The 18,346-nt window shown below is 39.2% G+C and overlaps 1 protein-coding gene across 1 annotated transcript in view; it reads left to right on the top strand.

The window, feature by feature from the left end:
* nup188 (nucleoporin 188) overlaps nucleotides 1-18,346 on the top strand; it is a 70,800-nt gene that overhangs the window by 25,330 nt on the left and 27,124 nt on the right. The window contains exons 16-28 of the mRNA XM_078426047.1: nucleotides 601-756; nucleotides 1,195-1,321; nucleotides 1,859-1,946; nucleotides 4,063-4,139; nucleotides 4,541-4,655; nucleotides 6,816-6,936; nucleotides 8,485-8,551; nucleotides 8,671-8,796; nucleotides 12,737-12,870; nucleotides 14,989-15,095; nucleotides 16,078-16,167; nucleotides 16,336-16,452; nucleotides 16,567-16,736. Of these exons, the coding sequence (XP_078282173.1) occupies nucleotides 601-756; nucleotides 1,195-1,321; nucleotides 1,859-1,946; nucleotides 4,063-4,139; nucleotides 4,541-4,655; nucleotides 6,816-6,936; nucleotides 8,485-8,551; nucleotides 8,671-8,796; nucleotides 12,737-12,870; nucleotides 14,989-15,095; nucleotides 16,078-16,167; nucleotides 16,336-16,452; nucleotides 16,567-16,736 (1,495 nt within the window). The remainder of the gene's footprint in view (nucleotides 1-600; nucleotides 757-1,194; nucleotides 1,322-1,858; nucleotides 1,947-4,062; nucleotides 4,140-4,540; nucleotides 4,656-6,815; nucleotides 6,937-8,484; nucleotides 8,552-8,670; nucleotides 8,797-12,736; nucleotides 12,871-14,988; nucleotides 15,096-16,077; nucleotides 16,168-16,335; nucleotides 16,453-16,566; nucleotides 16,737-18,346) is intronic.

The raw sequence follows: 18,346 nt of genomic DNA, 5'->3' as shown, positions 1-18,346 counted from the left end.
CTCTTCCCCTCCGCCGCTGAGATGCTGCTGCTCCAGCAGACCACTTCATAGAAAATGGCTGATGCAACCACCGTGTTGTAGAAGGTCCTTAGGAGTGCCCCCTGCACTTTAAAGGACCTGGGTCTGCTCTGGCCCTTTTTGAATAGCGCATTGGTGTTTTCGGTCAAGTCCAATTTATTGATAAGGTAAACACCCAGGTACTTATAAGAGGCCATCGTCCTAATGTCCATTCCCTGGATGTTCACCGGTGTCGGGGGGACTTGGCGGCGCCTGCGGAAATCCACCACCATCTCCCTGGTTTTCCCCGCGTTGATTCGGAAGCGGTTCCGCTGGCACCAGTCCACAAACTCTTTGATCAGTTCTCTGTACGCACTGTCATCGTCACCTGTGATGAGGCCGACGATGGCAGAGTCGGCAGAGAACATCTGTAGAAAGCAGTTTGCAGAGCTGTGCCTGAAGTCCGCAGTGTACAGGGTGAACAAGAATGGAGCTAGCACTGTTCCCTGCGGAACCCCTGTGCTGCAGACCATCATGTCCAAGAGCTTTTGTTTTTCTTTGTAATGATTTAAATGCACGTCAGCAATATTTTCTCTCATTTAGGATCTGGACAGGCCAATATACGTATGCCGCAGGGCACATATGGAACTGTGATGCCTACAGCTCAGGGTTACCTTGTGCGTTGGCATTACTCGTACAGTGGCTGGACAATTTTCACTTGTGAGATTGAGATGCTGCTACATGTGGTTTCAACTGCAGGTTAGTTACCAGTTGCTTTGCATGATAGCTTTACCTACTCATGGCTATTATCCCAGTCCTTTTGTATCAGATGTTTGGAGCAACTTTTAAAGAGTCGCATTTGTTTGTGAAGTATTTTCATATGAAGCTATTGTAATTTTGCTCAAATATTTGAAAAGTCCACTGCTGAATTATGTAAATGAAGGACTTATTTACCAATGTTTAGTTGATGGAACTGCAAAGATGTTGCAGATTTTGTTATCGATTGACGTAAAATGTTTCTTTCCCCTTTTAAGATGTTCATAGTAAATTTAAGGTTGGTTGTTAATTTTGTCCACGGAATAATATGGCTGTGTTCAATTTCTTTAATCACCATATCTTGTATTAACTCTAAAATGATAAAATTCTATAATTGTATATCAATAGATTTAATGTATAATTTTGTTTTATTTTTACCAGATGTTCTCCTTCACTGCCAGAAGGTCAAGCCTATCATTGATCTGGTACATAGAATAGTCAGCACGGATTGGTCTATTACGGATTGTCTGCTGCCAATCACTTCACGTTTGTACATGTTAATTCAAAGGTAAGAGTTCAAAAATATATTCAGGAGAGTGACGCTATTTTCCTTTACTGCCATTTATATCAGTTGCACAGAAAATAAAAATAGTATAATTAATGACGTTCAGGTATGTAGGTTAATTGGCTTGGTGTATGTGTAAATTGTCCCTAGTAGTAGGATAGTGTTAATGTGCGGGGATCACTGGTCGGTGCGGACTCGGTGGGCCGAAGGGCCTGTTTCCGCGCTGTATCTCTAAACTAAATATAGACTAAACTAAATGTATCTAATCAAAACTTGAAAAATGTGATGAAAAATTATTGGCAAATTGGTTTAGTGTTGTGACTTGTATTTTAGCGTGTACATTTCGCCTAAGAGCTACCATTGCCTGTAGTTACAACCCCAATTATGCAAAAGATAGTCATATCTTCTGCATGAAGATGGAATTGTTCACATACCCTTTGCACATTAACATATTTAGAAGTGTTAGGCATTTTGATGCATAGATATGTGGCAGCGATTCCATTTTTTAAATTGATGCTGATAGTTTCTCTGCTTTTGCAGACTTAGTTCAGTAATGAATCCTCCAATGGATGTGATTGCTTCCTGCGTAAATACCCTGACAGTCCTGGCCACACGGATGCCAGCCAAGGTAAGACTTGATGGGAACAATCAGCAATTTTGTGCAGAGTATGTTCTTAAGGTCCTGTGGAAGCCAAGGAATGTTTATTTTCTCCCATCTTTTTAGGTCTCCCTGCGCCATACAACTTCTACTGTCTCAGAGTGTGGACAGGCTAACTGTTCTCAGTCCTCTGCAGTTCTACTCTCAGGAAGGTCATGGATGCAGCGGAGGTTGACTCGCTTTTTTCCTTTTTTCCTCTTATCCTGTTCATTAAGTGTCTGCTTGCCAAACTCCTCTTGACAGCGCAGGTGAGATTAGTAACTCGTCATAGGAGGAAGTGCTTGTATGACCGCATCTTATGTGTTGAAGTTTTTTGGGTTTTTTACGCTGTTTTCTCATTCCATGACCTATCAATTTGCAAAGAGAAACGATGAACCTTCTGATCTGAAATCTGTGCCTTTTCACTTGGTCATTGAGAATTGGGTATTTAAACTCACAAAATTTACAGCAGGTTCTTGATCAGCTGGGAAAGTGGAGTTTAATGCAGAAAAAGTGTGAGGTGTTTCATTTTGGGAAGTCAAACCAGGGCAGGACCTTCACAGTGAGTGGTAGGGTCCTAGGGAATGTTGTAGAGCAGAGTGATCTAGGAGTACAGGTACATGGTTCCCTGAAAGTGGTGTCACAGGTCGATAGAGTGGTAAAAAAGGCTTTTGTTACATTGGCCTTCATTGGTCAGGATATTAAATATAGAAGTTGTGATATGTTGCGGTTGTATAAGACGTTGATGAGGCCATATTTGGAGTTCAGTTTATAACTACCTCGTATAGGAAGGATGGCATTAATCTGGAAAGAGTGCAAAGCAGATTTATGAGGATTTTGCCTGGACTAGGGGCTGATCTAAATGGAGACATTGTGCAGGCTAGGATTCTAGTCCTTGGAGTGCAGATTGCTGAGGGGTGATGTTGTAGAGGTGTATACAATCATGAGGAGAACAGACAGGGTGAATGCACAGTCCTTTACCCAGGTTAGGGAAATCAAAAACTAGAGGGCATGTTTCAGATGAAAAGGGAAATCAAAAACCTGAGGGCATGTTTAAGATGAAACGGGCAAGATTTAATAGGATCCTAATAGACAACCTTTTCATACAGCAGGTAGTAGGTATGTGGAGCGAGCTGCCAGAGGCGTTAATTAAGGCAGGCATTGTAACAGCATTTTAAAGACACTTGGATAGGTACACAGATAAGAATGGTTTTGTGGGATATGGGACAAACATGGGCAAATTGGGCCAGCATAGATATGGCATCTCCGACATAGACGTGTTTCATTGAAAGGGGTGTTTCCGTGCTGTATGACTATGTTATTGGATTAAACAATCCCTCTTGACATTTCCATGACCCAAATTGGACATAACACGAGTGATGAATTAGAGATTTTTTTTGTATTATGCAGACTGAATTGGTTGTAATGTGGCTTTGAATGGAAATCAGAGAACTACTTAAGTTAGTTTGGAAATTGACAAGCAGTTAAAAAGCTGTCTTGAATTTAAACAGTTTTCGGGACAAAAATTGTTTTTATGTAACTGTACCGTTGTCATCAGATACTACTTCTCATAAGAAGACAGGCGCATCTTTTATTGGGTTGGCCATTGAAAATGACAACAATTGCTTCTATTGACATGAGTTTCAATGATATGCAATGAAACACTAATATGTGTTTAGTATTCTTTAGCTTGCAGTAACAAAAATAAACTTTTTGGCGTTGGTAAGACATTTATCTTTGAAATTCCTGCAGGAAAAATAAGTTATTGTTATTGTGAGTTTAAAACCAATCTAGCTTCTAACTCCTTTCCCCCCATTGACACTTTTAAATAACGCTATATTCTATAATGCAAGATTTCTTGGGAATGCTACTATTGCATTATAGCAACTACCTATAGAGACCAAAGATTCATCAGGCTAAACTAAATAAAATTCAATGACAAAATCAAGTAGGGTTATAAAATATAGTGAATTGGACTAATTTGGCTGCAAGATAACAATTATCTGAATACTCACTGAAGTTTTTCCAGCAGTTACAATGGCCTGTTAAAATGAAGATTGTACAGCTGAGAGAAAATAACTGGAGGATTATTTTTTTTTGTACTTAGGTGTGGGCAGATCTGCAACACACAGGCTTCTTGCCGTACTCTGTGACACAAATCACTGGGATTGTTCAGTCTATCAGGTATTCGATTATAAATTACATCTGATATGTAAGAGTCTAATGATTTGACTGACTTCTTAAAGCCATGGTGGATATGCCTTGCATTTTAATTTTCCACCGTTATTCTTTTATTTCCTTATTCTTTGTCATACCTTTGTGCATCTACCTAGTCCACTCTGAAAATTGTCTAATTTTAAAGTGAAGCATTTTATTAATTATAGAAAAGGTTAAGAAAATTACATTATGTATCAAAACGCTTTAAGAATTTTATATTCACAGATACTACCTGACCTATTCTGGTTTATTTTTTATTTTCATAATTTATTTTTAAAAAATCTCCCTCCCCTTGTTTGGCATTGAACTAGCATTTTATTGATGAAAGAAATAGACGCAAAACTGTCTTTTTTTTTCCATTCTTGCAGTGCCGAAGGAATGCAAGCAGGTAGTTATGGTAATCTCCTGCTGAGTATTGAGAGACCGCAAGGCAAATATAGTGTCACAACAGCCTTTCTGCGACTGGTTATAACACTTGTCAAGGTAAAGCTCATTCTTGAATGTTTTACATTGCTTAGCTCTGCCTGTTAGTAGTTAAACAATCCCCCAAAAGCATGTATTATTATCTTACTACTGAACGATTGAACCATCCTCAATATTGCATTCTGAATCCTAGTGTCAATCAATTTTTAAGGAGATTGATAGCTTTTACAGAAGTCAACTGTCATACCATGGTTTGCATTGCAGTAGCTATTTCACAGTTTCCTTTTTCTTCAATCAGTGTCCAATAGTTTAGTGTACCATGTGCTGGAACTGTCAAAAGGAGGAATTTGATAAATTTATTGACTGTCTCTTAAGTATCTTTGAGATGGTAGACAATAACGGCGAGTAAGTGGTGATTGTTTCATTGTCTGATTGCTGCTTTGTAGATGATGGAAGGACCCCCAGTAATATATGCACACACACCCATCTGGAACAGTATTGGGGACTACTGATCTTGTTTGTGTAAAAGAGGGCATGGGCTACTTCATTATCTTTTGTACTTATTGCAAATCATGAGGAGGGATTCGGCCCTTTGGGTCCATGGTTGCTTTCACCAACTAAGTGAGGAAATACACTTTGAAAGTGAAGGGTCTTGACCCGAACATCACCCATTCCTTCTCTCCAGAGATGCTGCTTGTCCCGCTGAGTTACTCCAGCATTTTGTGTCTATCTTTGAGGAAATACAAATCTCAAAGGACTACAAAGTGTGCAATTATCAAAGTATGACAAACCTATATTGTTGCTATTCTTTTGATTTTTTTTTTTGTTTGGATAATTTTTCATTATCACATTATGAGTTGTAGCTTGACCCATTTGTTTGAGTTTTGGAGTTCAGTATATTTTTTCAGTTTCATACCAAAGGTCCAACAAATCGGAATTTATCTAACAATGCATTGTACAGTATATTCGATTGGATATACTTATACATGTTTGATAATCAAAATTGTTTCCATTTTAAATAAACATAGCATTATTATGACAATGAAACGCCAACACTATAGTAATACCATTTTTCATCTGTCAGTAACTAGTGATATAATTAATTCAGTTATATAAACATCAAGTCAAGAGTCACGATTGTTTTATTGTCATAGGTCCTGAAATGAAACGATGAAATTCGTGCTTGCAGCAGCACAACAGATATATAAACATTGTACTCTGGAAACACCATAATAAACAACAAATAAAGTTCAGTGTATATACAAACAATAATAATAGTGCAAAGACAAAAACAATGCCCCCAGTTCTATGTAGTTTGGAATTTGTTTGGAGATTGTAGTATTTAATAGGCTGCTGGTTGTAGGGAAGAAGCTGTTCCTGAATCTGGATGTTAGAGTTTTTGGGCTCCTATACCTACTTCCTGATGGCAGGAGTGAAATGAGAGTGTGGCAGGGTGGTTTGGGTCTCTGATGATGCTGGCTGCCTTTTTGAGGCAGCAACTGCTGTAGATCCCTTTGATGGTGGGGAGGTCAGTACACGTGGTGGATTGGGCAATGTTCACTACTTTTTGCAACCTTCATTCCTGGGCTTTTGAGTTACCAAACCAAGTTGTGATGGAACCAGTCAATATGCTCTCCACTGTGCACTTGTCGATGTTCAAGAGAGTATTTGTTGACATATCAAATCTCCTAAGCTTCTTAGGAAGGAGAGGTATTGATAGGTTTTCTTTATAATTGCATCAATGTGCTGGGTCCAGGATTGATCTTCAGAGATATGCACTTCCAGGAAATTGGAAGTTTTTGACTTTCTCCACCACTGTCCTGTCGATGAAGACAGGTTTGTGGACCTTCCTCTTTCAAAATCAACAATCAGTTCCTTGGTTTCACTGACGTTGAGATCAAGGTTGTTGTTCCGGCACCGTTCGGTTAGTCGATTGATCTCCCTCTTGTACTCTGACTCATCACCATCTGTAATTTGTCCAACAACGGTGGTATCTTCGATAAATTTGAAGATGGAGTTGGACGTGTATCCGGCTAGACTGTCATGAGTACAGAATGAGTGGAGCACGAGCCTGAGCATGCAGCCTTGAGGTGTTCCTGTGCTGATGGTTATTGAGGAGGAGGTGTTGCTGCCAATTCGTACAGTTTGTGGACTGTTGATGCCTCATTGTTGTGATCAAGCAAAGTTGACCAATATTTGATATTTTTTGGATTTGAACAGGGCCAATTGGGAAGTACGCAAAGTCGAGGTCTTATGCCTTGTGTGGTCTTTGTTTTGAAAGAGTTACTGCCAACCTACCACAAATGGCGTTATAATGTCTATGGCATGCGAGAAGAAATCGGTAAGGCCTTTGTGGACAATTCATTATGTAATCTTGATTTCCATTTAGGGTATTTAAATTTTTTGAGTGTATATTGATACATCTTGCAGTTCCTCCTTGAGCTACAGCATTGTTGCAAGTACTGGATAAAGAAACTGAGTTTGTTCAGATTTTACATAAATTGCCCACTGTATAGTATAATTATTGTATTAGTAACTAAAAGTAAGCTGTATCTATAAGCATTTTTCCCATGTAAATTCATGATGTCACTTGATGCTTCTTTTGAAACACACACACAAATATAATTGCTCGTACAGCTGTGGCTTTGCTTGTCTGTGATCCATGCTTTCTTATTCCTATATATTCAAAGAAAAATCTATCAGTATACTGCATTTATCCATTCAATACAGAGAGTGTCCCTCCAGCCACCCACTTGGTGCCATATTAATAATCTGTCAATCATGATGTGAAATTATAAAGCAGCTTGCCAATAGTCCACAACGAAGGAAATACTTAACCAATGCAAGTATCTTTTAGTGTGCAGCGCAGAAAATCACCTTTTTAAAGTTAACCTTTTGTACAGCGGTATTTTAGTATGGAATAAGGTTTGCCGCTTAAATTTATCATGTGTGCTTAGTTTTTAATCTGACATTTTAATTGAAATTCTGGCACTCTTTTATGAATAAGAAGGGGTGTGTTGGGGTCAATTGGTGGAAGTTTGACTTGTTATTCAATGGATTCCGGGGTAAAATGTGTCGGAAAGAACTGCAGATGCTGGTTTAAATCGAAGGTAGACACAAAATGCTGAAGTAATTCAGCAGGACAGGCAGCGTCTCTGGAGAGAAGGAATGGGCGACGTTTCCTTTTCCGGGATAACTTTGCTTCCTAACGGCATTTACTTACTTTCTCTCTTTACTTTGGGGTCAAAAGATAGTTATAAATGTAATATTTGTAAAGATATGCTAAAATAAATTGGTAACAAATCCTCACCTATTTAAGATAGTGATTACATTATTTTTTTGTGGGTCATGTGCTGTTGGAACATTTTCAAAAAGCAGTGTATGCCGTTTTAAAAATATTTTTGAGATGGAGATAGAAAGGTTCTTCATAACGACTGAAAGGTTACTGTAGATAGACAGGATTGCAGAGTTGAGGAAACCTTAAGATCAACTGTGATTTTATTAAATGGAAGAGTAGGTTTAAAGGGCTGACAAGCCTACAGATACTCCTAATTCATTTATATATTTGTATAAAATGCAGCACAAGGTTTAATGATTTTATTAAATGGCGGACAGAAGGGATATGAATGGCTTCCTGATTTTCATTAGCGTTGACAAATAAATCTCTGCCTACACACAAGTCACACATCATAATATTACTGTGCCCTGTGTTTTTTGTGGAAACAGATTCAATATTAAGAAATTGTGGCAAAAGAGTAATTTTTACCTTTTGGTCCATTTTTAAATTATTTGATTTAGTTCAAATGAGCAATGCATATAGATATATCAACAGGCGTATATGATTTAATTTTCATATGTTTGCAATTTCATGATCATCTATCTGTTGTAGGCTGCCTGATCCTTGAGCTTATTTATACCATCTTGAATCTGAATCTTGAAGAGGAATCACAAGGCAGGTATGGCCCTAAGAGTCGTGTTTGTAGTCTGAATTTATTTTGGGAAGTGATGGTGCAAGCATATCTTGCTTTATAAAAATCTTAATGCTTTTATTTTTCTTTTCCTTTTCATCTTCTAGTCCTCTCAGTCTTCAGGCTATGTGTACCCATTGTTTGGCAAATACAGAAGCAGGACAAGCTATCATGAATATTATGGCTATTGGAGTGGACACCATTGATACAGTAATGGCAGCACAGCCCAGCAGGTATGGTTTATATTAGCTGCAATTGGCTCCCTTTGTAATTCCATGAAAACAGGTTCTATTGGTGTAACCAAAACGTTTGTAATTGTGACACAGCAGAAAATATCTATTTAAAAGATTTTGCAAAAGATTTAACAGCTTGTACAGTAAACCCTTGCTATTATGGACCTCTTTATAATGGATATCGATTGTAGTGGACAGATCTTCACAGTCAGGTCGTGCTGCCGACGCCACCCTCAGCCTGCACCGCCACCCCCAGCCTGGCCTTTTTTAGGCCGGGCTGACAATGCTTTCACCGCCACCCCAGCTGCTTCCAGGCTCGGCTGCCGAGGCCAGACCCAGCCCTCACCGCCTCACCAGCTGCTTCCAGCATCTGCATTCTTTTTTTCTGCTACTAATACAATGATACTATATTACTTGGTAATCCCTTACTCGGGTATAGCAGACAATCAGCAATAACGGGCACCATTCCCCCCCATGGTCCGTTATATTGAGGGTTTACTGTGTATGAATAGGAAAACTGTGACTTATCGTGTGGTAATCTTCATATTAGAATTCATAGAAACATAGAAAATAGGTGCAGGAGTAGGCCATTTGGCCCTTCGAGCCAGCACTGCCATTCAATATGATCATGGCTGACAATAGACAATAGGTGCAGGAGTAGGCCATTCAGCCCTTCGAGCCAGCACCGCCATTCAATGCGATCATGGCTGATCACTCTCAATCAGTACCCCGTTCCTGCCTTCTCCCCATACCCCCTCACTCCGCTATCCTTAAGAGCTCTATCTAGCTCTCTCTTGAATGCATTCAGAGTATTGGCCTCCACTGCCTTCTGAGGCAGAGAATTCCACACCTTCACCACTCTCTGACTGAAAAAGTTCTTCCTCATCTCCGTTCTAAATGGCCTACCCCTTATTCTTAAACTGTGGCCCCTTGTTCTGGACTCCCCCAACATTGGGAACATGTTTCCTGCCTCTAATGTGTCCAATCCCCTAATTATCTTGTATGTTTCAATAAGATCCCCCCTCATCCTTCTAAATTCCAGTGTATACAAGCCTAATTGCTCCAGCCTTTCAACATACGACAGTCCCGCCATTCCGGGAATTAACCTAGTGAACCTAGGTTACACTAGGTTAACCTAGTGAACCTAGAAACATAGAAAATAGGTGCAGGAGTAGGCCATTTGGCCCTTCGAGCCAGCACTGCCATTCAATATGATCATGGCTGAATTGGCCTCCACTGCCTTCTGTGGCAGAGAATTCCACAGATTCACAACTCTGGGTGAAAAAGTTTTTCCGCATCTCAGTCCTAAATAGTCTACCCCTTATTCTTAAACTGTGACCCTGGTTCTGGACTCCCCCAACATCAGGAACATTTTTCCTGCATCTAGCCTGTCCAATCCTTTAAGAATTCTATAAGATCCCCTCTCATCTTTCTAAATTCCAGTGAATACAAGCCCAGTGCCGCCATTCCGTGAATTAACCTGGTGAACCTGCGCTGTGCTCCCTCAATAGCAATAATGTAATTTCTCAGGAGACCAAAACTGCACACAATACTCCAGGTGCGGTCTCACAAGGGGCCTGTGCAACTGCAATAGAACCTCCTTGCTCCTAAGCTCTCATCCTCTCGCAATGAAGGCCAACATGCCATTAGCTTTCTTCACTGCCTGCTGTACGTGCAAGCTTACTTCGTTGAAATCACATTTTCTTCTGATTTAATCATAATTTGGAGTATTACCAAGCAGTGTAGGTAAATATTTAACCTTTCTCAACCATTATCAATTTGAAATGCTTGGTCCACATACACATGTTAGATGCAAAATAAGACCTATTCTTTGTTTTAATGTTTTTCCTACATCTTAGAAAAGTAGGCATTGATATCCAATTTGACGGTTTTGATTTTCAGCTACTTTTTGTTATTCAGCAAGTTACAAGTGCTCGATGTTGGTTATTTTTGTGATTGGACTGATGCTTGCAAGAAATTGCACTGTCATGACTTAAGCTCCTTGTGCATAGCAGTCTTAAGGTTAACCAAACAAAGAGAATCTTAACATTGTTCAGTCTTGTGCGATAAATTAATTTGGGAAAAACTGATCTGAGTACATGATATGACTGAAAATTCTGGTTCAAGAGGAAATGTTTCAAGTTTTTAGATCATTGGAACAAAGGAGGAAGCTGTTCATGTGGCTGTCTTCATGTGTAACAATTAAATATAGATGTCTTAAATTGGGCAAGAACAGGGAGCAACAATGAAAAAAATTTACGTGGAAAATGAGGCATGAGTGGTAATTCAACCCAATTGCAGACCTCACAATCCTTCCGAATTTGGCGGAAAGTTTCCACTTTCTTATTTCATTTCCGCCATTCCGATTTCGCCTCACATTTTTCCGCAAAACATATACCTCGCTCCTCGCCCCGCCCCACTGCTTGCTTTGCACCGCTGGCCCCGCCTCGCCACTGGCCGCTGGCCTTGCTTCGCCGCGTAGCATGAGGCCTGTTGATGTTGAGAGGGTGGGTGAATGGGGGGGTGGGGTTGGGCTGCGGCGGAGGGGGAAGTGGGGGTGGGGGGCAGAGGAAGGGAGGGAGAGGGTGGGAGGGGGGTGGAGGTGGGGGGAAAAGTGGGGGAGGGGAGTAAGGGGGAGTAGTGGGGGGAGGGACATGGGCCGTTATAATTTTCTGTTGAAGACCACTGGAGCAAGTATGTCTTCAATGAAATTAGGTATGTGCAGTTTTAAATGAAACTCCTTCTTCATAACTTAGTCACACATTTTATGACCATTGTTCTTTTATTCAATACCAAGAGAATTGGGATGTGTAAGGAAAAAGCAAAATAGAAAAAAACAAAACGAAACATTTTTCTTTTTTGTTGTAAAAAGTATTTCTGTTCAATAACCTTTCTATAAAGAGCAGAATATACTCATGATAGGCCTGACATTCTACATGTAGTCCAAGAACTACAGACTGTTGGAAATAATAGTCGTTTCTCACACATGAATGTAGCGCAACGCGTATGCGCATTTGGCGTGCATACTTTTTTTTTTGCTGAAAAGTTGCATTACCTGCCATATTATGAATTTTGATGTAAAATTCTGAATTTTGGACATTGAAATTCTGAATTTGTAACATCTAATGTTGGGAGGTCTGCAATTGCCATTTCTAAGACAATGTGTTTCCACGCCATCTTTTGGTGTCCATATAACCTATTCTCATCTGTCGGTGGCTATCCCACTTTTAGCCCTCTGCCTCCTTGAACTCTTTGTAAATTTAGTCTACCAAAATTATTTAATTTTGCAAGTTGCTCTTCAAACCTGCTGTTTGACAAACATGTCTGCAATTGTCAGATTTTGCCTTTATTGGAGTTTTCTGAAAAGTCTTGGAGTTTCTGTTACTACATTGAAGCTATGAAAAAATTAAGCTATTTGGATAAAGTTTCGGAAGTAAACATACAACATTTGTGAGTCTCCATCGAATCGAGGAATGAAAGTGGTGTTTATTTAATTTGTCTTCAATTGCCTATCCCAAGCTTTTTTTTGTGAAATGGTGTCAGCTAATTCTAATAATATATTCCTCAATTAGGAATATGTTCAATAACTCCAACATACCTTGTTAGAAATAAATTTGCCTACCAAGACTACTCGCATTTAGAAATGCTTTTGATCCAGTTATTTAGATCTGGAAGAAAAATACTAAACATATTGGGACTGTTCACACTTCAAGAAAGAAAACCTGGTGCTTTTGCATTACTCTGCCAAATTACAATTTCCTGGCTGCAAAATAATTCTGCTCCACTTATGGATAAGAGAACTAAAAGAGTTGTCCCATTGAAAAAAATATTATGCATTAATATTAAACTTTTTCCTAGCGTTTAGTTTTATCAATTTTAATGAACTGCATCTTTATTTCCCTCTCCCCTTTCCAACCAACCACCAATAATGTAAATGTAGCAGTGGATCTGAAGGATCAGGTCAGACTCTCACTCAGACGATCAAACTGGCATTTTCCATCACTAATAATGTTATCAAACTGAAACCATCATCAGATGTGATCTCACCATTGGAGCAGGCTCTTACTCAACATGGTATGTTATAATAATGAAAATAATGAATAATGAAATAGAATTTTTTAATAAAGTTGGAAATGCAGCTTTAACTTTCAACATCATCAATTCTACATCAATGGAAAATATAATTTGTATGGTGAATTTTGCCTCATCATTATTGTTTGTTGTTTCATACCATTGATCCACTTTCAGATTTGCAGTACTGTATACAGTCTGGTTGCCCAGATATAGGAAGGATGTCATTAGGTAGGAAAGAATGCAGAAGAAATTCACCAGGATGTTATCTGGGTTTGTGGGCTTATCATATCATATCATATTAACATAGCACAAAAAGTAAGGAAATTTGTGTTTGGTAGATTATTTCTTTGTTGTAACAATGCTTCTTGGCAATAAATCTTATACCGTTGGAAAGCCTGTTTATTTCCCTTTTAAATGGTGCCACATTTGTAAGGAACATGCATTTGTGGGATGAGCAGCAGAGCTGAGTATATGGGTTGCGCCCATGAAAAATTTGCCAAATCTTCTCTGCCAATGCCAAACAGCTTATTCTGCCATTGACTCTTGTTCGGTGTTGTTTGGTGGATTGGATGATTGAAGTCTGAAGAAACAAGACATATTGGCAATTTAACAATTTATTCATTTAATGAACAGGAGCCACAGTAGCGTGTGGAAGAACCATACACAGCCATAACAGCCTGGCACCTCCTCCTCATGCTGGTCACCAGCCTGGTCACACACTGTTGTGGGATGGCATCCCATTCTTGTTAGCACCTGGGGGTACCAGAAGCTCAAAACAAGAGTCAATAGCAACAGCAGAATAAGCTGTTTGGCATTGGCAGAGAAGATTTGGCAAATTTTTCATGGGCGCAACCCATATACTCAGCTCTGCTGCTCATCCCACAAATGCATGTTCCTTACAAATGTGGCACCATTTAAAAGGGAAATAAACAGGCTTTCCAACGGTATAATATTTATTGCCAAGAAGCATTGTTACAACAAAGAAATAATCTACCAAACACAAATTTCCTTACTTTTTGTGCTATGTTTATATACAGCCGGAAACAGGCCTTTTCGGCCCTCCAAGTCCGTGCCGCCCAGTGATCCCCGTACATTAACATTATCCTACACCCACTAGGGACATTTTTTACATTTACCCAGCCAATTAACCTACATACCTGTACGTCTTTGGAGTGTGGGAGGAAACCGTAGATCTCGGAGAAAACCCACGCAGGTCACGGGGAGAACGTACAAACTCCTTACAGCGCAGCACCCGTAGTCAGGATCGAACCTGAGTCTCCGGCGCTGCATTCGCTGTAAAGCAGCAACTCTACCGCTGCGCTACCGTGCCGCTTGTGTCATAGAGAAAGATTGCATAAACTGGGACTTTGCTCTTTGGAGCATAGAAGGCTGAGCAGTGACATTGTTGAGATATAAAGATCAGGGGGTGCATGGATAAAATGAATGCTCTGTTTTTCTCTGGGTAGAAGATTGTAAAATTAGGAGGCATCGGCCCAAGGTTAGATTTGAGGGACCTCAAAATCTTTGTTTTAATGTTTTTCCTACATCTTAGAAAAGTAGATACTGATATGCAACGGTAGTCCATTTCTGGAATAGGCTGCCAGAGTAAACTTTAGAAGTGGAGATAATTATGACTGGAGCACGTGCACATGCATATACATATATATGAAATGTTTCTATTGGGACTAGCCCAGTATGCCAATTTGGTCGGCATGGACAAGGTGGGCGAACGGGCCTCTTTCTGTGATATATATTTCTGACACTATTGTTCTGAACATGCAATCTAGAATGGAACAAAAGTGTACTCCACAAAATTGCTGCGAGTAGCTATTGATCAAAGCCACATGAACTTTTTAACATGTTAACTGTCTGAAGAAGGGTCCGTTCCAAAATGTCATATATCCATGTTCTCCAGAGATGCTGCCTGACCCGTTGAGTTACTGCAACGATTCATGTCTTTTTTTGTAAAGTGGCATCTGCAGTTTCTTGTGTGTACACTTTATATTCCCATTTTATATTCCCATTCAGATATTACTGAATATTATGGAAATGGCACAATATACCTACACATACGTTTGTCTTTTGATTTTTTTAAACATTTCATGTTTGCCATTGCAGGTACCCATGGTAATAATTTGATAGCAATTTTGGCAAAGTATATCTACCACAGGCATGATCCTGCTTTGCCACGTCTTGCCATTCAGCTTCTGAAGCGTCTTGCAATGGTAAGCTGTGTTTTAAAAAGTATAAATCCTGGACCATTGTCATGGCTTATTTCTGTTTCATTGTCAATCTCAAAACGCGCGCACACACTCAAAATTCTGCAAAACAGTAAAAAGAGAACAATTACATGCAAAAAGACAAGATGTTAGTTCATAACACCATGAGGGAAAAAAACAAGTCTGCCTGACACAAGAGATGGACCATCGTGTTCCATTGTCGAGATGGGATTAGAATAGAACCTGATAGTTGGTAGGTGTTGCTGAACCTGGTATTGTGAGACTTTTGGCTTCTGTACCCCCTGCCCAAAGAAAGTGACAAGAAGAAAGCATGCCCGGATAGTGAGGATCCTATAAGATAGATGCTGCTCTCTTGAGGCAGTGCCTCATATTGTGGCTTTAGATGGTGAGTAAGCTGTGTCCATGGTACTGTTGTTTGTGGGGATAAAAAGTGGTCATTTTAACATAGAAACATAGAAAATAGGTGCAGGAGTAGGCCATTCGGCCCTTCGAGCCTGCACCGCCATTCAATATGATCATGGCTGATCATCTAGCTCAGTAACCTGTACCTGCCTTCTCTCCATATCCCCTGATCCCTTTAGCCACAAGGGCCACATCTAACTCCCTCTTAAATATAGCCAATTAACTGGCCTCAACTACCTTCTGTGGCAGAGAATTCCACAGACTCACCACTCTCTGTGTGAAGAAATGTTTTCTCATCTAGGTCCTAAAAGACCTAGACCTAAAAGATCCTTAAGCTGTGACCCCTGGTTCTTAACATCTTAAGTTCAACGTTCGTACCCTTACTATGCCAATAGTAATACAAATTGTTTCCAAGAAACAAAATTATTTGGGGGGCTGCCTTATGTTATTTTATTGTCAGAGCTTGGTTGAAATAGTACTTGTGAATGAGACATTAGAAAAATGGGAATATAGGGGTATCAGAATGTAGGCATTAATATCTTATTTCCTCCTTGTACTTCTTTAGGTGGCTCCTATGTCAGTTTACGCTTGTCTTGGAAGTGATGCTGCAGCAATACGTGATGCATTTCTTAACAGACTGCAGAGCAAGACGGAGGTACCTATTCTCTTTGCAGAATTAAAATGCTATTGCCTTTTGTGATACTGTTTCAGTAAATGTATAATGGATTTGTTAACATTGTTCCATAGAGATAGAAATTGCTTGACAAACGAGTTCTCCAGATGTAGATTTAAAAATAATCAAACAACTATTTTTATGATTTAGGACATGAGGATTAAGGTGATGATCCTTGAGTTCTTAACTGTCGCCGTGGAAACACAGCCAGGTTTGATTGAACTCTTCCTCAATCTGGAAGTAAATGATGGTGCAGTTGGATCAAAGGTGATATTAAAATCCATCTTTGGAAAACAGTCTTCATGCAGTCCAAATAAAAATGTCAAAAAGAACAAAGTTTATTTTCAGATGAATGTTCTGATCTATGGCATGTGTTCACAGGAGTTTATCCTGGGAGAATGGAGCTGTCTGCAGGTGGTACTGGAATTTATTGACTCCAAGCAACAAGGGAAATATTGGTGTCCTCCTCTTATCCACCGTGCAGCCATTGCATTTTTACATGCATTGTGGCAGGACCGCAGGGACAGTGCTATGACTGTTCTACGAACCAAGTAAGTCCACTGTGATTGTTAATTATGATGTAAAGAAGGAATAGTAACCCATAGTAAAGATTTTGCAGTGAGGTTGAAAATTATGTTTCCCATTCCAAAATTAGGGTCTTAATTCTAAACAAATAATACTAAGATAGTGTGCAGTGATCATTTACTCTGGTTGATTGGGAAAGTACATTGAAAGGCATGGTTGTATATTTTTTGGAGTTTAGATGCAGATTAAGTGTTCCTTATAACTGGATATTTAATTTTGGTATAATTTCAGTGATTTTTAAAATCCTGGAAAAGAAATCTGGCATATTTGTTTAGGTTCAAATAAATGCAAATTAGAGATTTTTGTCATAAAAAAAGGATACAAAGGTCTGGAGTAGGTCAATGGGACAAGCAGATATCTGGAGAGCATGGATTGGGGACATTTTGAGTCGGAACCTTCAGTAGAAGGACCCTTCTTCAGAATATCAGTCTGTAGAAGGGTCCGGACCCAAAATGTTACCTATCCATGCCTCCAGAGATGCTGCCTGACCCTCTGCGTTACTCCAGCACTTTGTTTTTTTTATAAACTTGCATTGCAGTTCCATGTTTTTATGTTCTGTTTGTCGTTGCTGACTTGGTATGTTGATCAAACGTGTGGTTATTTAATTTTATTCTGCATACATCTTGGAATTCAGTGAAAAAGGCTGAAAAGAATACTAAACAAAGTATAGATAACATGAGAATTTACAATAGAAGTGGGGTATTTTGAGAGTGCTCTACATTTCAATGAAATCTTGGCTGATCTTTTACCTAAGTGCCTCAATTATCCCGTCTCTTTATTTCCTTGATATTTGAAACTAATCAATCTCTGCTATGAAAGTGGTCAATGATTGGTGCTTTAGCCTCCTTGATAAGAGTATTCCCAAGATTTGTTACACTCCAGTTGTTCATCTCAACTGTCTTGAAGGGCAACATTTTATCTGCTTGTCAATTTCCAAAGTAACTTTTAAGTTGCTGTCTAGTTCCCAATCTAAATCGGGTTGTAATCAATTCAGACTGCATTATATAAATAGTATTCCCTAATTTATCAATCACTTTGATTTGTTGAAACAAATTATATCAGAACGATTTGTACTTGCAAACCTAATATTAATTCTTCGAAGGTTGGTCAATGTTTGTTGCTTGTTTACTGACATATCTTTTAATGTAGGTTCCCAGTATATCATAATTAATTCAAGCCTCTTGCCTTCATCCTATCCTTCATTCAAATTTAAAGTACTATGATATGATCACTCTTCCCGAAAGGTCCTTTAACTATAAGATGCAGAATTAACATTTTCTTTCATCTAAAATAGCCAGTTCATCTGTTGGTTCCTCAACAAACGGATCTTGAAAAGTATATCTAGCATATTTCATGAATTCGTCCTATGCACTCTTCCTGATAATTTGGTTTGTCCTGTCTATATATGCAAGCTATGACCTACATGATTGTTGTATTACCGTTGTTACAGGCTCTGCCTTTTTTTTAAGTGTATCCTATGTTCTAATAACTGCTGGGGTGGGGAGGGTGGGTTATTTACACAATATCCACTAATATTTTCTGCCTCTTGTTTCTTAATTCCACCCATATTGCTTTC

The sequence above is a fragment of the Rhinoraja longicauda genome, chromosome 31, assembly GCF_053455715.1.
Source record: "Rhinoraja longicauda isolate Sanriku21f chromosome 31, sRhiLon1.1, whole genome shotgun sequence".
Taxonomy (NCBI): Eukaryota; Metazoa; Chordata; class Chondrichthyes; order Rajiformes; family Arhynchobatidae; genus Rhinoraja; species Rhinoraja longicauda.
Note: the sequence above shows the minus strand (reverse complement) of the source record. Positions and strands in the feature narration are given on the sequence as shown.